This window comes from Arachis ipaensis, chromosome B10, assembly GCF_000816755.2.
Source record: "Arachis ipaensis cultivar K30076 chromosome B10, Araip1.1, whole genome shotgun sequence".
Classification (NCBI taxonomy): domain Eukaryota; kingdom Viridiplantae; phylum Streptophyta; class Magnoliopsida; order Fabales; family Fabaceae; genus Arachis; species Arachis ipaensis.
Window position 1 is genome coordinate 112,642,077 of NC_029794.2, and position 19,622 is coordinate 112,661,698.

Sequence of the window (19,622 nt, forward strand, 5' to 3'; positions counted from 1 at the left end):
ATTAAATTTTTAATATTATAAAAAAAGATAACCATATAAAATAATAAAAGAATATTTCTTTTCATTTTCACATAAATTTGTGAGAAAAATACAGAAATTAAAATGATAGGAACAAAAATCTGTGTCTAGACTTGCACTATAAAAATATCTCTATACTCCTGTATCTATTTGTTGATCAAAACCAATACTCTCATACTCAGATTTTAATTCTATTCGTTATTTTTAGTTTTATAGTTCTACTTCTATACTACAAAATAATTAATCTAAAAACTTGATCTTCTTTATACATAATTAATATAAATATTTGATCTTCTTTATACATAGTTAATTATACCGAGGTCGTTCACAAATTGAGGGAAATTGAATTTTAATAAGGTTTAATTATTCTGTTAGTTCTTATAATTTCACAAAATTTTTAATTAGATCTCTATATATTTTTTTAATTGGGTCCTGCACCAATTTTTTTTTAAATTAAGTCGTTCTTAATAATAATTGGCTTAAAGATGTGAAATGTGCCACAATCCATTTGAAGAAGTTGTTGTATTGCTTTTTGTTGGGCACAAAGCAGAAGAGGTTCAGTGGGAGAAGGAGCAATACCAGGACACAAGTAAAACTTTCATACCATTTTAGATACTATTCTTCAAAGGATTGAAGGTACATAAAATCTCTGAATATACTTCGTATTGAATTTGATTACAGCAATTTCAAGTACCTTGATGCCATAACGGGTACAAAATTAAAAAACCTTCGGTTTCAATAATCTCTTATTTCTCCCTCTTTCTCACTCTGAAAATTTCAAAACCTTTACAATTTTGAAAAACCGTTAATAACCATACTTGGCTTAATTCTGCTTTTCCTTATATATGAGAATAATAAGCACTTAGTAAAAAATTACATTTATAAATTATTATTTTATCAATTATCTATTATATTTATTAACAATCAAATACAAAAACAACAACCAATTATATCCTCCATTGATCCTAATAAAGCTTTTGGCCATTCCAATCGATTAAAATACTAAATTTGATCTTGTGACGTTCGTCCATGGCTTCCAAATCGTGTTTCCTTCAAATTCAATCGATTGGTTTATCAACACAATCGATTGAATGATCACTCAATCGATTGGATTACAGGGTATCACAAAACAATCGATTGGAAGTTGTAAGGTAGAATGGTTTTCGCTTAAACCAATCGATTGTTTATACTTTCCAATCGAATGAATGCCTCAAAACAATCGATTGTTTTTGTTACTCAATCGATTGAATTCACGAAAACAACATGGATTTGCCAAATACAATCGATTAGAAAGTGATGACATTGAAGTTTTAGCCAAATTCAATCGATTGGTAATGTAATCCAATCGATTGGAAGGTGATGAAGTTGAATTTTTTGCCAACTTCAATCGATTGATAAGGCTACCCAATCGATTGAAATGTGATGACTTTGAACTTTTTGCCAAATTCAATCGATTGGTAATGCAATCCAATTGATTGAAAAGTAATGACATTGAACTTTTTGCCAAATTCAATCGATTGGTAATGTAATCCAATCGATTGAAATCTGAAACGTGCTATGTATTAAAGCAGCTAACCCTGTGTATTCACACCCACTCTCTCCCCCTTTTAAATGTTCGAACGCCATTTCTGCACCTCTCTCCTCTCTCTAAAATCCAGAAAGCTTCTGTCTTCTTCTTCTCCATTCTCACCCACATCCACTCCAAACTACATACATAATTCCAACCCTCATCAAAATCCCTACAAAATCCACAAAACCAGTATCCCCATAATGGCCAGAACTAAGAACGCCAAAAGAGCCAGGGTTGAGGGAGAAAGCTCTGCCCCCACCAAACTAATTGCTTCATCCCATTACATGGCAAGGTGGCTGCTGTCTCGCAGGGCACTGAACAACTATGTGGAGAAGTTCGAGTCTAGGGCAATTGTTCCTCCCAGGTACATAACAGCCGAGTTCATTCAGGATAGACATTATAATTTGGTGTGGAATGCATTGCAAACACAGCACTTAATTGATTTTGTACAAACTAGGGATGATTATTACCTGCACTTGGTTAGGGCTGTTTATAGTACTTTAAATTATGTTGTTCCTGAACCTGATGAAGAGGGTGAGGAGGTAATGCCGCTGATTGAGTTTGATTTAGGGAAACAGCATTATAGAGTTACTTTGCAAGAACTAGCTGAACAATGGAGTCTAGTTTATCATGGGACAAAATTTACTGGAGGTATTGCGGCAGATGAGGAATGGAGTGAATACAACAGATTAGTTGGTTTGCAGAGTTTACAATATGAGAATCCACACATGGATGCTAGAGGTAATATAAATTGCAGTGGGTTGGACAATGAGCAGCGTATATTGATGTATTTGTTTTCATACATGTTGATTCCAAGAAAACATAATCATGGAATCTTGTTTAACGAAGATATTCTAGTGCTTTGGGCTATGGTGACTGGAAAGGAGATAAACTGGCCTTATTTTATGGTTCATCATATGCTTGAAATGAAGAAAGAAAAATCAAGTGTTGGTTTAGGATATGCTTGCCATTGGACCAAGATTTTCAAATGGCTTGGAATTGACTTGAGTGAAGAGAAAAGCGTCGTCTTGACTAATGTAGCCAAGATTGATGACAGCACTCTGAGACAGATGGGAAGAGATCCGGATGCCCAAGAACCTCAGGCCCAAGGACAACCACAAGACCAGGTGCAAGCACAACCACAGATACCCCCACCACCACCCCCTCCTTCGCCAACAATGCAAGATTTGATGGATGAATTGCGAAGCATGAGAGTATATATGGAGGAGCAATTTGCTGATATGAGGCAGCATCAAGACAGGCAAACGGAAGCTATCAATCATCAAGGAGAAGCAATTGATATTCTATACACTAATCTGGGCATCACAAACCCAAGGGGCATCATCCCAAGGCCTGGACCATGAAGAAATTGTTATCTAGAACTCCACATCATCCTATGATCTCTATTGATGCTTGGATGGGAGTTAATATTTTTGAGTTAAAAAAAATGTAGGACAAAATCTAGGTGTTATCTTCACTGTATCATGAAATGTGTCATTTCACTTTTGAGAGTCCCAGGTATTATTGTTCATTGTGTCATTTCACTTTTGAGAGTCCTAGGTATGTTTGATGCTGCTACTATTGCAACAGAAGCATAAGTTATTGATCAGCTTATTTTGTTTTTAAATTATTATGGCAATCTAACTTTCTTATTATACAAAGAAGTTAAAGTACCCAAAAACATCTTAGCTATGCATGTAAATCTGGGAACTTAAGCTGCAATCAGTTCTTGTATTAAATTGATTGAAGAATGCTTGCAATCAGGTGTGTATGGAAACCAATCGATTGGTTTGGTAGTAAAATCGATTGTTGTACCCTCAATTGCTAATTCAATCGATTTTTTTTACTGCAATCGATTGAATATTCAGTGAAATCAATTGGAGTACTCTTATATATACTATTTCAATCGATTGGATTTTAATGCAACCGATTGAATAATACACACACCTCTCATTCAATCGATTGTGTTGTTGTTGTAATCGATTGGAGTCGATTTAATTACTGTTTCAATCGATTGTTTTCTAAGTGCAATCGATTAAAGTATCCTCTTTTATTATTTCAATCGATTGGTGGGCTTATCTACCAGTTTTGAATCTTGTTTTATTTAGTTATTAATCTGATGCGTCTAATCTTATTATTATTATTTGAGTATTTAGCTACTTAAAAATAATTATAGATAAGATATAATTATATGAATTGATCAAATTTAATTTCTTAAATTGGAAATAAAAATTAACTTAAAATTTGAAATGTATTTGTTTTTAATTAAAAGATAAGATATCTTAAACAGTTTTAAGATTATTCGGCTGATTTAAAAATATTTAAAAATTTTTAAAAAGATAGAATTAAAATTTTGTTATCTTTTTTGGGTATATATATGTGTTCAATCCGACTAATTTTTTATACGTTGACAAATTATTTTAAGTATTTGCCTTTCAACCAAGTCTACTCGTAATATATTCTTCCGTTGATAATAATCATGGATATTCCTTCTAACGAAGATATAGTGGGGTCTCCAATGATGCATGTAACACACAGAATATGTCACTGGACTGTGATGTTATCAAAGTTGATTTTGGTGATCAACTTGGAACTACAATTCCTAGTGCTAAGGTAAGACTTAATGGGTTTTTAATTTCTAGTATAATGTATTACGAGTAATTTAAACTTTTATTTTTTTTTATTTTCTACAGGATGACCAAGTTATTAATGACGATGTTATTCAAAGCGAGGATCTAAATAAAGTTCAAGAATTGTCTAGTAAAGTGGATAAGGTCCTCTCTAGCATGGAGGTAATTTGATGTGACAAACAGTAACTAATATGGAGGTCCTATTTTTTGGTACTAATTCATAATTGATTTTTTAGAAGCAAAAGCAATTAATAGAATAGAGACAATAGATAATAAATAATAGAATAGAAATATTAAAAAATATTTTTTTGTGTATCGTGTTTGAATATAAGGTATAAAACACAATATAATAACTTGTATTATGTTTGAATAGACATAAATAAGACTAAAATATTATGACAAATGATTAAAATAGTCATGTAATTTTAAAATTTTTGTATTAAATACAAACTAATTTAATAGAGAAGGAGAGTACATAAGAATACAAAGATTACGAAAAGAACTAGTCTATGAACCAACAAGATATAAATGGGATTGAAGTAAAAATTAAAAATAAATAAAATAATGTAAGGTAGAAGAGTGAATTAAGCCTTTATTAACCTGCATTATGCCATAAAAAAGAGAATAAATGATGAGAAGGAAAGAATTATCGAGTGTCAAGTAAAAAATTCTAAAAAAAAAATACCCGAAAAAAATTAGAACGCAGAGACAAAAAACAGAAAAAAGAGAATAATTTCTGAAAACTGGAATAATAATAGAATAATAAAAAATATTCATAAACAAAAAAAATTTATAAAAATTTTGTGTCCACTTTTTTAAATTTTGTGTCTATTATTATTTTGATAAAAAATAAACACAAAAAATAATAAAAAAATTATCCCAAAAATAATGTGTTTAATACTTATATCTCCTTTAAATATTTTTTAAATATTCATTATCAATATCTCTATGTTCTGTCCAAAAAAAACAAACGTTACCTAGATGATAATGGTTATTTCATGGTGTAATGAATTTTGGTTGAAATAGGATGTTGTGAACCTAGAAAGGGTTGTTATGACAGCTAGCAATGTCAATCTTCCGATGCATTTTGTTTATTGTAGTTAGTAGGGTGTCAAAATTTTACTGTCCTACTCTTCACAATAATCAATGGTATAAAGTCACCTAGACACAGAAAACAACTCTTTTTTTTACCGAAGATATAGAGACTCGAACTCGCAACTTCTTAATTGAGTATGGGAAGACTATGCCATTTGAGCTATTGCTTCTTGGCCACAGAAAACAACTCTTGTTAAGGCGCAATCAATCAGCTGCATAGATATTGTTTTAAAGTATAGTTAAAAAAAAATTCAATATATACTACTTTTTTGTTTTATTTAGTTATTAATCTGATGCGTCTAATCTTATTATTATTATTTGAGTATTTAGCTACTTAAAAATAATTATAGATAAGATATAATTATATGAATTGATCAAATTTAATTTCTTAAATTGGAAATAAAAATTAACTTAAAATTTGAAATGTATTTGTTTTTAATTAAAAGATAAGATATCTTAAACAGTTTTAAGATTATTGGGCTGTTTTAAAAAATTTTAAAAATATAGAATTCAAATTTTGTTATCTTTTTTGGGTATATATATGTGTTCAATCCGACTAATTTTTTATACGTTGACAAATTATTTTAAGTATTTGCCTTTCAACCAAGTCTACTCGTAATATATTCTTCCGTTGATAATAATCATGGATATTCCTTCTAACGAAGATATAGTGGGGTCTCCAATGATGCATGTAACACACAGAATATGTCACTGGACTGTGATGTTATCAAAGTTGATTTTGGTGATCAACTTGGAACTACAATTCCTAGTGCTAAGGTAAGACTTAATGGGTTTTTAATTTCTAGTATAATGTATTACGAGTAATTTAAACTTTTATTTTTTTTATTTTCTACAGGATGACCAAGTTATTAATGACGATGTTATTCAAAGCGAGGATCTAAATAAAGTTCAAGAATTGTCTAGTAAAGTGGATAAGGTCCTCTCTAGCATGGAGGTAATTTGATGTGACAAACAGTAATTAATATATATTATGTAAAATAATTTATATATTATAACCTTTTTTATCATTCTTTTTTGCAGTCAATGAGAGTTGTAAACATGGCTCGGGACGAAATAATTGATAAAATCCTTGAATTAGTAAGTCACATTGAGACAATGATATCACAATTCAGTCTAAACAATGATTCCGAGACTCCGACCAAGCTCTCTGTAGAAAACACACATCCAATCTCAAGATTGAAGGCTAAGAGTTTGTCTATTGATATTCATACTGCTATATCAGACGATGAGGATGATCTTACTGTACTGGATCATATGTCTTTCACTCACGATGATCCGTTCCACATCAAGATCAATATGGACAAACCAGTATCCCCAACTATAAGATCCGCATCAAAAAAGAAAAATATGTCAAAGGTATATGCATGTGTAGTAAAATTTCATAACTCTTATTATTTGAATAATATATTCTTAACATGATAATAAGAATATACTGAAACTGTTTTTTTCTTAGGGTAAGAGCATTATGGGGACGCAGAAAAAATTATCGTTCACTCACCCAGGCGGAATTAGAAAGCCAAAGATTGAGCCCAAATCAGTCAATAAATCGAAGGCATCTTATGCACTGAGCCGACCCACAAAAGACTATAGAAGACCTGTTTATTTCTTTTTCATTACCAACGTAATTACCACTTAAATTATCTAGTTTCTTAAAGGCACTGCTAATTATTACGTTTAGTGATGAATTGTTAATACTTTTGTATTAAAATTTGTAGTCAATGCTGCCAACTCCAACCATGCGTCTTTTGGAAGATCAGATAAAGGCCTGTGCATATATACTTTCAGCATCGCTAGATCCATCGTAAGTTAATTTGATATTATCTTTGTTGTCGATGAAGGAGGGCCAATCTAATGTGTTTCGGTTTTTAATTGATACAGTGAAGAACTTGTCGTAACAGATACAATCAGAGCAACTAGATCAGACTTTGAATATTTCATACGACCCATTACTGATAAGGTACACAAGTAATCTATTAGTTAATCTACGTTCGGTTCTGGGCATAATCTCGTAATATATTTGGATTGTGATTCAGATTCTTGAATTAGCGGCATTGAACTGCACTGATATACAATCTGATATAAGTTTCAAGACAACATGGCAACTTCCACCAAGATTTGTGGTATGTTCTATAACCCCTGACAAGATAATTTCATTTATCATAAGTTACAGATGTAATGCTGATATAGAACCATACTTTATCATGTACTAAAGACTATATTGGTTTGCATTTATGAACTAGGTGGATGTCTTCAGCAAGACAGATTTAAAGAAGAAGATGGAAGACTATATTTATAAATTTATGCAACCTACTGCTGATTTAAAATTTGTAAGAATTTTTTCTTAATATTCATTGTTGGATATAGTTTTTCATCATTAGCATACATAACTGATGGGCAAATTTTTATGGTCTAGATATATGTTCCTATTCAAGAGGGTGACCACTGGTATCTAATGGTAATCTCGCTTTGCGAGCGAACAATCTATCACCTGGACACCCATTTTAAGGATGACAGAATTCACTATCGTGAACGTGTTATGAAGACACTAGTAAGTCCGTGAAAAAATTTATATAAGCTTATTAGATCTTATTTTGTTTTTATTATTTAACCAGTGAAATGAACTCAGGCACACGTACTGAAGCAAGTCATCACGTCAAACTTTTACAAGGATGATGGCATTCAAGAGTATAATAAACAATTTCATGACTACAAAATTGAAAGACCAGAAGATATACCTCAATGTTCCTCAAGCTTGAACTCTGCAACTTGGGTGATGAAGTGGATGGATATGACTTATGATTTCAAGCCAAATGGTAACAATAAGGTGAGCATTTATAAAACAACTCTCTAAAATTTAATCCCTATTTTTTGGTACTAATTTATAATGAATAAATTATAGCTTGAGGATCACGATATTCGCATAATAACCGCAGTGCATATACTCCGGAGTCGGATCAACCATAAGAAGTCACAGATTATAGCATCGGTCCAGGAGTTTTGGAATATGCACAGTTCTTATGAGATATAAAGATAATAGTAGTAATCTAGATAGATTATAATACTTTGGTTATTGCGTATTTATTTGTTAGAGTTAGTGGATGTACTTCTTGTGAATTTTTTTCAATGACTTCTTAAATAGATATATAATGCGTCATTGCTTTTGCAATTTTGCTCTATTTCTATGCACCGTGTCTAGATTTAGTTTAAAAACTCATATTTTTATGATGAAGTAATGTCATTTCCATTTATTATTTCAACAACCATCCCATACAAATATTATTTCAAACCGTTCTAGTAAATGGTTCACTGATTCAGTGGTTCAACCAAAAAAACCGTCTTAGAATAGAATAATAAATAATCTATAAATAAAAATCCAAAAATATAATTATAGCCTAGTAATTCATATGCACATATTTCCTTTTAATTCAAATCAGTTTTCCATTAATAATCTCACTTAGCATCCCATAGAGTTCATCTCTGGCTTCAAATATTCTTTCTCTGTCATAGCTATCTACCACAAAGATAAGCCCTTGTGTGTTTTGAAAATAATGCCTCGGTTGAGAACTATTCGGTTTTTTTAATTAATTCAAACAAAAATAATGAACAATATGATCACACAGTGATATAAAATTATAATTAAAAAGCTAGATTAATCAAAAAATGATTACAATAGTTGATCACATAGTAGATGCAACTTCTATAAAACAAGGAACAATCATAACAAATACTATTTGTAATTAAAAAGCTAGATTAATCAAATTATGATTACAATATTACATAACATTTCAATTCCACCTTCAGTTTCACTAATCTTATCCCTCATACTATGATCAAACTGCAAAAATATCACAGATACAACAGTAAATAGCAACACTAACAGTGAATCAAAACCAAAAACAAAACAAGAATAAATAATTGAATCAGTAACAAGTGAGAAGCTAAAAATAGCAGCAGCCACCAATTTCTACTAAATACGATAGATTCCATGACAAATAGATCCTACTACGTGAACATGGGGAACCAAATAGATACACTAAAATGACAAGCCTAACACATCACCTGTACTGCGAGAGCATCTCATCACGAGTTCCATGCTTCTTTTCAGTTCCATTGTCTGAAATCACTTCTTCCTGCACCTGCGCCTCAATTTCCTGGCTATCCTCTATTGGACCAACTCTGAAACAAATAAATAGATGTTAACTTAAAGTACCCAAAATTATCTTACAGTTATAAGAAATCATATGCAAACAGCAACAAGAAAAGAATCGAAAGGAAACTAATCATCGAAGTTAGAAAGGAAACAGTGAGGCTATACGCTATGCAACAAATTCTCTAAATTAGACAGTTAAACCAGGATCAACCAATGCCAAATTTTATTAAAATAATTTTAACAAGTTTAGCACAATGATTAATAGCAAAAAAAAGGCTAGCACTATCAACTCTCCAATTGCTCAATGACCTCCTTTCCTTCCCAACACCTTCAAAGTAATCTCTAGCTCATCCCACAATAAGTTATATCAATTAGAAATTATCAAACCACATTCATTTTGTATGCAAAAATAGTTTTAACATAGAAAGCTTCATTGCAAGAATGCAAGTTGGTGTGCAGGTCCTCGGACAGCTAATCAATACAAATATTCAAGAAAAAGAAATATAACACAGCAACAACACAACAAAGAGTCAAAGGAACATTTAAAACACAGCAACAACACAATACCTATAGGAACATTTAAAACAAAGCAACAAAGAAAGAAATATCTAAGAACACCCAAACGAAGGAAACTTCAATCATAGCTTAAACCAAAATTCACAATCCCTTTAAATTGAAGTAGCAAGTAACTTGAGAACTAAAGCAAGGTTAACAACTAAATCAGTCTAAATTTAACAAAGATTAACTGAGCTAATTTAACTAAATATTCAATGATTCAATCCCAAACAAGAAAATAGTATAATACAGTGCATGAGCAGAGCTAATCGATGATTTAAATTTCATTTTGAGTAGCACTAACAGAATAAAAAAAATCAATGTTCTAGCAGAATCACAAAAAAAATCATTGAATCAATGTTCTGAGCAAAGATAATAAAAACAGATCAAAAAATAAAAAAGAAAATGAAGCCATTGCCTTCGTGAGCTCGAGGAAGACGCACCAATTATTGAATGAGGAAGAAGCGTGGAGCCGCAGACGACCGGACGAAGACACGATGGTGTCTGATCGCAACGGCGGCGTTGAGTGAGACCCTTGCGGTAGTGGCGGAGTAACCTAGGGTTTCTGTTTTGGGGGTGGGGCGCTGTATACCTGTATTTGAATGAGGAAGAGGAGGATAAGTGGGGAACCTGCGCGACAGAGGCTTCCACGTTCACACAATGGCTGCGCGATGGAAGGGAAGGAAGGTAGCGATGGCTGCGGTGCGATGGAGGGGACGTGAGGGAGCATGCGGTGGCTAATCGAAGTTCCGACGGCGGCGCTAGCAGGCGGTGGCTGGACAGACGTCCAGGAGCTCGAAGAGAGGAGCCTGGACTGATTGTGAGAGAGGCACTGAGGGCTGAGTTAGATGCGCGTTCTGGATCTGGATTTGAGTTTGGAATCTCGAAGATGGAGTCTGGGTAGGGTTAGTCAGTGTGCAGCACAATGAAACGCCAGCGTTTTGTTCCTTTTTCAAATTACCGGCCAGGTCACGGTTCGGTTCGACTGACCGGTTACCGGCCGGTTTGACGATTTAATTGCGGTTTTGGAAATTGACGGTTTTAACCTTTGTCCGAATCGTTTTTTATAGCAGTTCACAGATCAACCGGTTCGATCCAACCAACCGGTTCTCATCTGATTTAACGGTTATCCAGCGGTTTTATCTCCAACGGTTATTACAGGAGGATCGGACCGCGTGCTTAACCGGTTCGCAGTTAAACCTGTTCGACCGGTCTGTCCAGGCCGATTTTCAGAACCCTAAAAATTAGGGATTTTGCCAGTGAGAGTGAGACTGAGAGTAAGCGACAAGGGAGAGGGGCAATTTACCCGTTATCACTAACCGATATTTATTTGACAATTATTACATCTAAAAAGCATAAGCACGACTATTGGAAGAATGTATAAAATCTCATTAATATAGTGAGAAAAAAAATACAACTACGGAACTGATTTTCTACCCAAAAATATTAAAGTTTATGGAGGTTGCTAATTATCACTATCTAAATCAGCCGTCGCTTCGGTACACATGTCGCCATCGTCCGAACCGTTAGCTTCATTTTCTATAACGTTTTTGTTAATGTTCTTTTGCCAAGGACATGTTGTCTTCTTATGTCCTTCCATTTGACAAACACTACAACGTTGCCGCTTCTTCTTCTTAGATGGTTGTCCTGAGCCTCCAGTGGTTTGATGCACATACGGATTGCTAATTCTAGCTACACCTGACTGAGGTTGATTAGTGCCTTCGTCTGCAGCCTTGTAAGATGAGTACAATCCCATAATTATGTCACGTGTCTCTTCATATCTCTCTGGTACTTTAGCAGCAACAGCAGCCAATTGTTTAGAAAATTTCACCAAGGCACTTTGACGACTAATAACAACAGCATCCCTGGTGAACCCACTTGGATCATTGAGTGCTGATTTAACCTTTTTTGTCCATCTATCCAATACCAATGATCGGGGAATCTCACAGATGTCTCTGTCAACCAGAACTTTCACAATATGTTCGCAAGGAATACCAAATGACTCCATTCTTAAACAGGTACACATGAAGATCATTTCTTCTTGACGAAAATCAACGGTCCACAATAAATCGGGCCTCCCATGCTTACACACAATGTACTTTATGCAATCATCGGTATTATCTATGTTTAGCAACCACATTGATCCAGCTCTAGAGAGAAATGGCCGAAAGAAAAGAAATATCTCGTGAGTGTATAACTCAGCAGCATATCTCTCTAGCAGCTCTATACAAGTTTGCTTGACGGGCACCCCACGTGTAGATTCATAATCAGCATTAAATTCTTTAAAGCGCATGTGTGCAACACACCTTTGAAAATGCTCTACAAAACTTGTCAAATCATACCGCGACCCCACATACCTTCCCACAACTGAGTGTAAACCTTCACATCTTGATGTAGTTCTAAAGCCAGCAAAGAATTTTCCTCTTAGATATGCAGTAGCCCACATATGCTTCTCTTCGTACATGTTGATCACCCACGGCTTATCCTCAATGCCAAATTCTTCAATAAGCTGAACCCACTTACGCTTAAACACGGGAATCTCGTAGTCTCCCAACATGATTTTTCTGAATTTAGATGTAAACGATGGATTTCCAACATTGCTAGTTGCATTTCGAATAAGGTGCCAAGCGCATAAACTATGTCTGACTTCAGAAAATACATCTCTCACTGCATTCCTAATCGCCATGGCCCCATCAGTTATGATTGAGGTAGGGGCCTTGCCCCTCATTGCAAACATGAGCTGACGCAGGAGCCAAATATATGTATCAGTAGTTTCGTCCGCAATTAACGCAGCAGCAAAAACAATTGTTTGGTTATGGTGGTTAACCCCGCTGAATATGACTAATGGACAACTATACTTGTTCTTCTTGTACGTAGCATCAAAAGCAATAACATCCGCGAAGAGTCGGTAGTCTAGTTGGCTAATCCCATCAGACCAGAACAAATTACGTAACAAACCTCTTGAATCGTGACATGCCTTGAAATATAATTGTGGATCCTTCAACCGCATATCCTCCAACTTCTTCAACACTCGTGCTGCATCACCAGGAATTTGACGCCTTTGCCGAGCAATCTCATTGTACATATCTCTGGGACCATAGCCAACAAATTCGTACCCGCCTACTTGACTAGCTAGAAGACTAAATATCTGTGAGGTGCTAATCCCTGACTTTAGCATGTTCATCATTTACATAATATTTGCCTCTGACATTTTTCTGTGGGCAGGCAACATAGCACTGAATTGTGTATCCAATAGATCATGGTTGTGTTCGTCAGAGAAATAAAAGATATGCCACCTTCCACTTTCTGGTACAAATTTAACATCCATTCGGGCTTCACATCCAGTTCTTGTTTCCAATCTAGGCTCCTTCTTCCTTTTTTCCACCGTGTAATATTTCTCCATCCTGAATCCTTGCCTATGACATACAAACTTTTATTTGTAAATCTCGCCAGTACTATTCTTGAAGGTCTTGCTCCTCCTTGCACTAATGCCCTTCGACTTTGAGTACTTCATATAAAAATCAAATGCAAGCTGCAAAGTAGAAAAGTGGTATTTGCCAATTTCCTCCGCAAAATTCTCACTAAATTTCAAAGTTGTAATGTCTTGCACGGAGTCAACCGCATAAGCGGCTTCAAGGATATCTTCTGACATATCAGATTCAGAAAAAAACACTCTCTCAGTAAATTCATCTCTGAAATCTTGTTCGAATTCATTCTGTTCATCCATCATATCTTGGTCACTTACTAGCTCTTCTTGTTGGTTAAAGTCATCGTCCTCCTGGTATTGCTCATTCATCTCAGTGTCCGTAAATATACCTGACATCTTAAAAATGTCCAATGAAAAAAATTATTTAATACACACAAAGTCATATATTTTTATTTGTGGTAAAAGTTAAAAATTAAAAGTAAATAATATTTAAACTTTTTTGTTTAACAAAATTAAAATAAAGCACAAAAATAAGAATAAATTTGTATAGGAGTACATTCATTATGTTATAATTTTAATAATTAATGTAAATTTTAAAAAATTGAATAAATTTATATTTATTGTGATTACATTCAAAAGTGAATTATATGTATTCTTATAATCAAGAAATATACTTAACTTCTTTTATAATAAGTAAGTTTTTCAATAATTTAATTTATTAAAAAAATCTCATCTTTTTATTTATCCTACAAAATAAAATTTCATATTAATAGTTTTGAATAAGACAATTAAAATAAAATTTAAAAATAAAGCTTGAATAAAAAAAAATACAAAGTTTTTAATCTATAAAAATATAAAATAGTTAAAAAATAAAATACTTATTTAAATATAATTTTTCAAGACACTCTATAACTTAGATGAATAAATATTATTTTTAAAATGAATCATGATATATTGATACAAAACTTATTGTATGTAAATTTTTTTTAAAATTAATAAACCTCTCTCGTTAATAACAATATTGGAACTTAAATTTGAACGCTAATTGATATTATATATTGTATAGGTACTTAGAGTATATTAGAAAAGTACGTTAATAATTTGAAGAGAAAAATTATTAGTGTAAATTTATTTTTTTTTAAAAATTAATCCTTATTGAACTATTCTACTTTTATTCCTTTAAAACATATCTTAATAAAAATATTTGTAACAATAATTTACATCCAATAAGAATATCTTAACGAGCAGTTACATCATTCTGTCATGGGTTAATGCAAAATTTACAGAACGTGAGTACGTGATTGAGTATATTGTTTTAGATTATAAACATAGGGATAAAATAGGAAAAAAATAATTGACACCCAACCCTCTGTATTCCTAATATAAATTGTTATAAATAAGTATAGTTTTTTAAAATTTTGGGATGTCCAGGCCATTACTCACCCCCTCTAGGTCCGTCCCCGATTGCTAACTAATTAATTAATAATAAAAAATAATAACATCTATTTACTTTTTAGTATTTCTCAATTTCTATGAATTAATAAAAGATAAAAAAAATATTTTTTCCTTACACAATCAATTTCACGAATAAAGTATCGAAACGAATAATTGCAAAATTAGAGATTCTATTCACTGACCTCGATTTTGTAATCAAAACGATAGTTTATTTTTTGAATACTACAATGAAAAACTTGATTGGACCTTTGCTGATTGCTGCAACGGTGATTAAAGATGAAGAAATAGTGGATATTAAATAGAAGGATAAAAAATTAAAAAAAATTGGATATTGAGTAGATGGATGTTCCAAAGAAAAACAATTAAATTTTTTATAATCAAAGAAAATGATACACAATTTCAATGGTAGGATTGAATAATTAGTGATGGATTATTCACCAATTTATAATGTTAATATTAAGGAAAAGATAAGATTAGTTTATCTACATCAAAATAAAACAGCAAAGATTGAAGATAGAATTTTAAAGATAAGATAGATGAATAATAAGATAATTTCTAAAAAGATAACAAGATTGAAATAGGCGCAGGACACATTTCAATCGATTGAGTAGCATTACCAATCGATTGAAGTTGGCAAAAAATTCAACTTCATCACCTTCCAATCGAGTGGATTACATTACCAATCGATTGAATTTGGCTAAAACTTCAATGTCATCACTTTCCAATCGATTGTATTTGGCAAATCCACGTTGTTTTCGTGAATTCAATTGATTGAGTAACAAAAATTGTTTTGAGGCATTCATTCGATTGGAAAGTATAAATAATCGATTGGTTTAAGCAAAAACCATTCTACCTTACAACTTTCAATCGATTGTTTTGTGATACCTGTAATCCAATTGATTGAGTTATCATTCAATCGATTGTTTTGATAAACCAATCGATTGAATTTGAAGAAAACACGATTTGAAAGCCATGGACGAACGTCACGAGATCAAATTTAATATTTTAATCGATTGGAATGACCAAAAGCTTTATTAGGATCAATGGAGGATATAATTGGTTGTTGTTTTTGTATTTGATTGTTAATAAATATAATAGATAATTGATAAAATAATAATTTATAAAATAAAAAACAGTTTCTATAATTAAATAAAATATATGGAGTTAATTTATAATTAAAATTAGTTCAAGGACTATGTAGCAATTGTTAAAAAAACTCTAAAAAAATATTTTCTAATAAAATTATTAAGTGGTCCAAAAGTTCTGAAACCACCGAATCCTATGCCAAAGAGCAATGATAAAAGGACACAAGTACAACTTACATACCATTTTAAATACTATTCCTCAAAGAATCGAAGGTATAAATCTCTGAGTATCTTTCTTATTTTCTTATTGAATTTGATTAGAGAAATATCAGTACCTGACGGTTACGAGTACCAAGTTAAATAGCCTTCAGTTCCAGAAATCTCTTCTCTCCCTCTCTTTCGTACAATTATTTATTTTTTAATGATTATTCAATCAATTAATGATAATTATTTTTTTCTGATATTACATAATTAGATATACATGTAAAATTATTTTATATCGACCGCACATCAAAATTAAATTCTTAATATTATAAGAAAAGATAACCATATAATTAATAAAAGAATATTTCTTTCCATTTTCACATAAATTTATGAGAAAAATACAGAAATTAAAATCATAGGAACAAAGATCCGTGTCTAGACTTAGCACTATAAAAATATTTCTATACTCCCGTATCTATGTGTTGATCAGCGCCAATCCTCTCATACACTCGGATCTAGATTCTATTCTTTATTTTTAGTTTTACAGTTCTACTTCTATACTACAAAGTAATTAATCTAATACTTGATTTTCTTTATACATAGTTAATTATACAGAGGTCGTTCACAAATGGAGGGGATTGGATTCCAAAAATGAAATAGAGCCAACTAAGGGTGTGAAATGTGTCACACTCCATTTGAAGTAGTTGCTGTAGTGTTTTTTGTTGTAGTGTTTTTTGTTGGGCACAAAGTAGAAGAGGTTCAGTGGGAGAAGAAGCAATGATAAAAGGACACAAGTACAACTTACATACCATTTTAGATATTATTCCTCAAAGAATCGAAGGTATAAATCTATGAGTATCTTTCTTATTGAATTTCATTAGAGAAATTTCAGGTACCTGACGGTTACGGATACAAAATTAAATAGCCTTCACTTTTAGTAATCTCTTCTCTCCCTCTCTCTCACTCTGAAAATTTCAAAACCTTTGCAATTTTAAAAAGCCATTAATAACCATACTTGGCTTAATTCTCCTTTTCCTTATATATGAGAATAATCAGGTTCAGAGCATTCATATCAAGCTAGCCAGCAGCGGCAATAATAATAAAATTCTGAGAGAAACGAAGTGTATGTCGGCGGCCGAGACAACGGCCGCGGCAGCGGTGGAGGCAGTGTCGTCCGTGAAATGCTACTGCTGCGGGCTGACGGAGGAGTGCACGCCGCGCTACATCGACCGCGTGCGGGAGAGGTACGAAGGTCGGTGGATATGTGGACTGTGCGCGGAGGCGGTTAAGGAAGAAACGTTGAAGTCTCGGAGGGACATGAGCACCGATGAGGCGCTGAAGCGCCACGTAAGCTTCTTCCAAGAATTCAGGTCTTCGAGTTCGAGTTCGGGCCCTCAGGATTTGATCCTTGCAATGAAGCAACTCCTTCTGAGGTCTCTGGATTCATCTTCTTCTTCTTCGTCGCCGAGAGGTAGTGGCGGTGGAAGAAGACTTGGGAGATCTCAGAGTTGTTTTTCCAGCGTGAATAGTGGACCAACCTCGCAGCCAAATCCACACTCTCAGAATAGGATTGTACATGGTAGAGACATTAGAGAGGCATTGACCACTGAATAATCATAATTAGGTCTTTTCTAGTTTGTGACATTTACATCATCGTCATGATTTTGATATCAATCTCTGTTTCACTTTTAATTTGATTATCTTTCTCGGTTTGATTTGATTTCGCTCTCTCTTCAATTGTTCAGCTTATGAATTTACACCTTAAATTGTGCAATCATATTTATTATCTTTCTTTCAATCATGGAACCTTGGTACAATTCACATTGATTATCGTTCGTTATACGTACTTTTTGTTAATTGATGGAAAGAGTTATTTACAAATTTAACAGTGATTCTTATATTATACCTTGCGTGACATCAAAATGGAAAGTAAAAATGGGTATACTTTTGAACTTTGTCACTCTCGGTATCATTGTTAGTTAGTGTTGTTGTTGCATTGAAAAATGTTGGGAAGCAATCAGGATTCAGAAGGTATGCCCTTGGCATTAATAATAATTATGGGATATTTGATCACTGTAGTTCGAAAAGTTGTTGCAGATGATTCTTAAAGCAAAACAACAAACAAAAGATGTTTCTTGTTCCCAATGATTTATTTTCTTTTTCTTTTACCAACCCAATTTTTTTGGTGCACTATACTTCTACTTGGTTGTGATACTGAAAGACGAAAACCTTAAAGCTACAGCTCTGAAGTTAAGCCATATATTAACTAGATTTGGCGAGGCATTAGAAAAATATCTGCAGTGTAGGGGTCCATTGCTCATTTGCTCCTATTGGGACATGATTGTGCTTTTAGTGGCAAAATAATGTTCTATCAACATTCGAATTGTCATATTTTGTATTAACACTTATTCTATCCCTTCTATCACTTCTATTTAGCATGGCTTCTATTTCAACTATAAAATTCTTATATTTTAACAGCATTAGTAATATAGAGTATGAGAAGAAGAAGAACAAGAAGAAAATTGACAAAACACAAAGGAATTGACCAATTAAAATACATTAGTATATTTGCATTAAAAATTGCAAAAATATTATATCTTCGTAAATAGTTTAGGTAACAAAAATTCTTTCGTATCAATAAGCATTTGTCATATTTAATCTGACCGATGACTACGTCCATGTGCAGAAAGAGTTTTCAAGAAAGAACTTACTTACGCTTTATAGGCCCACTAAAACTACGAGTTGGAAAGTGCTGGAACCCTGCTGATAATTGATAAGGATACACAGTAACTCAAACCGTGAAATCTTATCTGTAGTCTGGTACATGCCATTCAGCCATTCTTCTGTTTTGGTTTTATGCATACCACAAGTTACGTTGACTATAGGGCGTGTGCGTGATTCCCCAATATGATTATCTACCTGTGTTTTTGTGCTGTCATTTCTATATAAAGAGTTTTTGTTAGGTCTATGATTTAGTTAAATGTGCACCAACCCACCAACTAATAATGTCTTCGGCACATATGATTGCACAGATCTACTCCTTTTAATATACAATGCAGTAGTATCTTGTATAGTATATTATAGGAGGCATTTCAAGTGTACCATGCTTTCAAAATGTTTTTAGTAGATCTCAAACACCTAGAATCATAAAACACTTTTTTAAACGTATCCTATATTATAAAGAATGAGGTTCTAGAATCTATGATATCATTTCTGTGTGTATTCCATAGTAAAAAAGGTTATGCATGTATGATATCATTTCTCTTTGTATTTTTCCACTCTCTAGTCGTAGTTTGAGGATCACTCATGCAATAATGCCTATGCCTATCACTCGTTGGTACAGTTTGCATCGTCATAGATGAATAGATGATGGACCTAATATTCTGTTCAAAGTGCTAACATGACACTAGAT

The 19,622-nt window shown here is 32.9% G+C and overlaps 2 protein-coding genes and 1 long non-coding RNA gene across 3 annotated transcripts; 1 reads left to right on the forward strand and 2 right to left on the reverse strand.

The window, feature by feature from the left end:
* LOC110267790 lies at positions 8,955–9,511 on the reverse strand. Its single transcript, XR_002355703.1, has 2 exons — positions 9,394–9,511; positions 8,955–9,169 (listed from the first exon to the last, which is right to left on the reverse strand). It is a non-coding gene; the product is annotated as an uncharacterized LOC110267790 (long non-coding RNA).
* LOC107620889 (protein FAR1-RELATED SEQUENCE 5-like) lies at positions 11,505–13,226 on the reverse strand. The gene has a single exon (XM_016322984.1). It carries the CDS (start codon positions 13,224–13,226, stop codon positions 11,505–11,507), a length of 1,722 nt encoding a protein of 573 aa, XP_016178470.1.
* LOC107622641 lies at positions 16,256–17,933 on the forward strand. The gene is made up of 2 exons (XM_016324620.2): positions 16,256–16,279; positions 17,267–17,933. The coding sequence occupies exon 2, from the start codon at positions 17,336–17,338 to the stop codon at positions 17,822–17,824; it is 489 nt and encodes a 162-aa protein (XP_016180106.1). The 5' UTR covers positions 16,256–16,279; positions 17,267–17,335; the 3' UTR covers positions 17,825–17,933.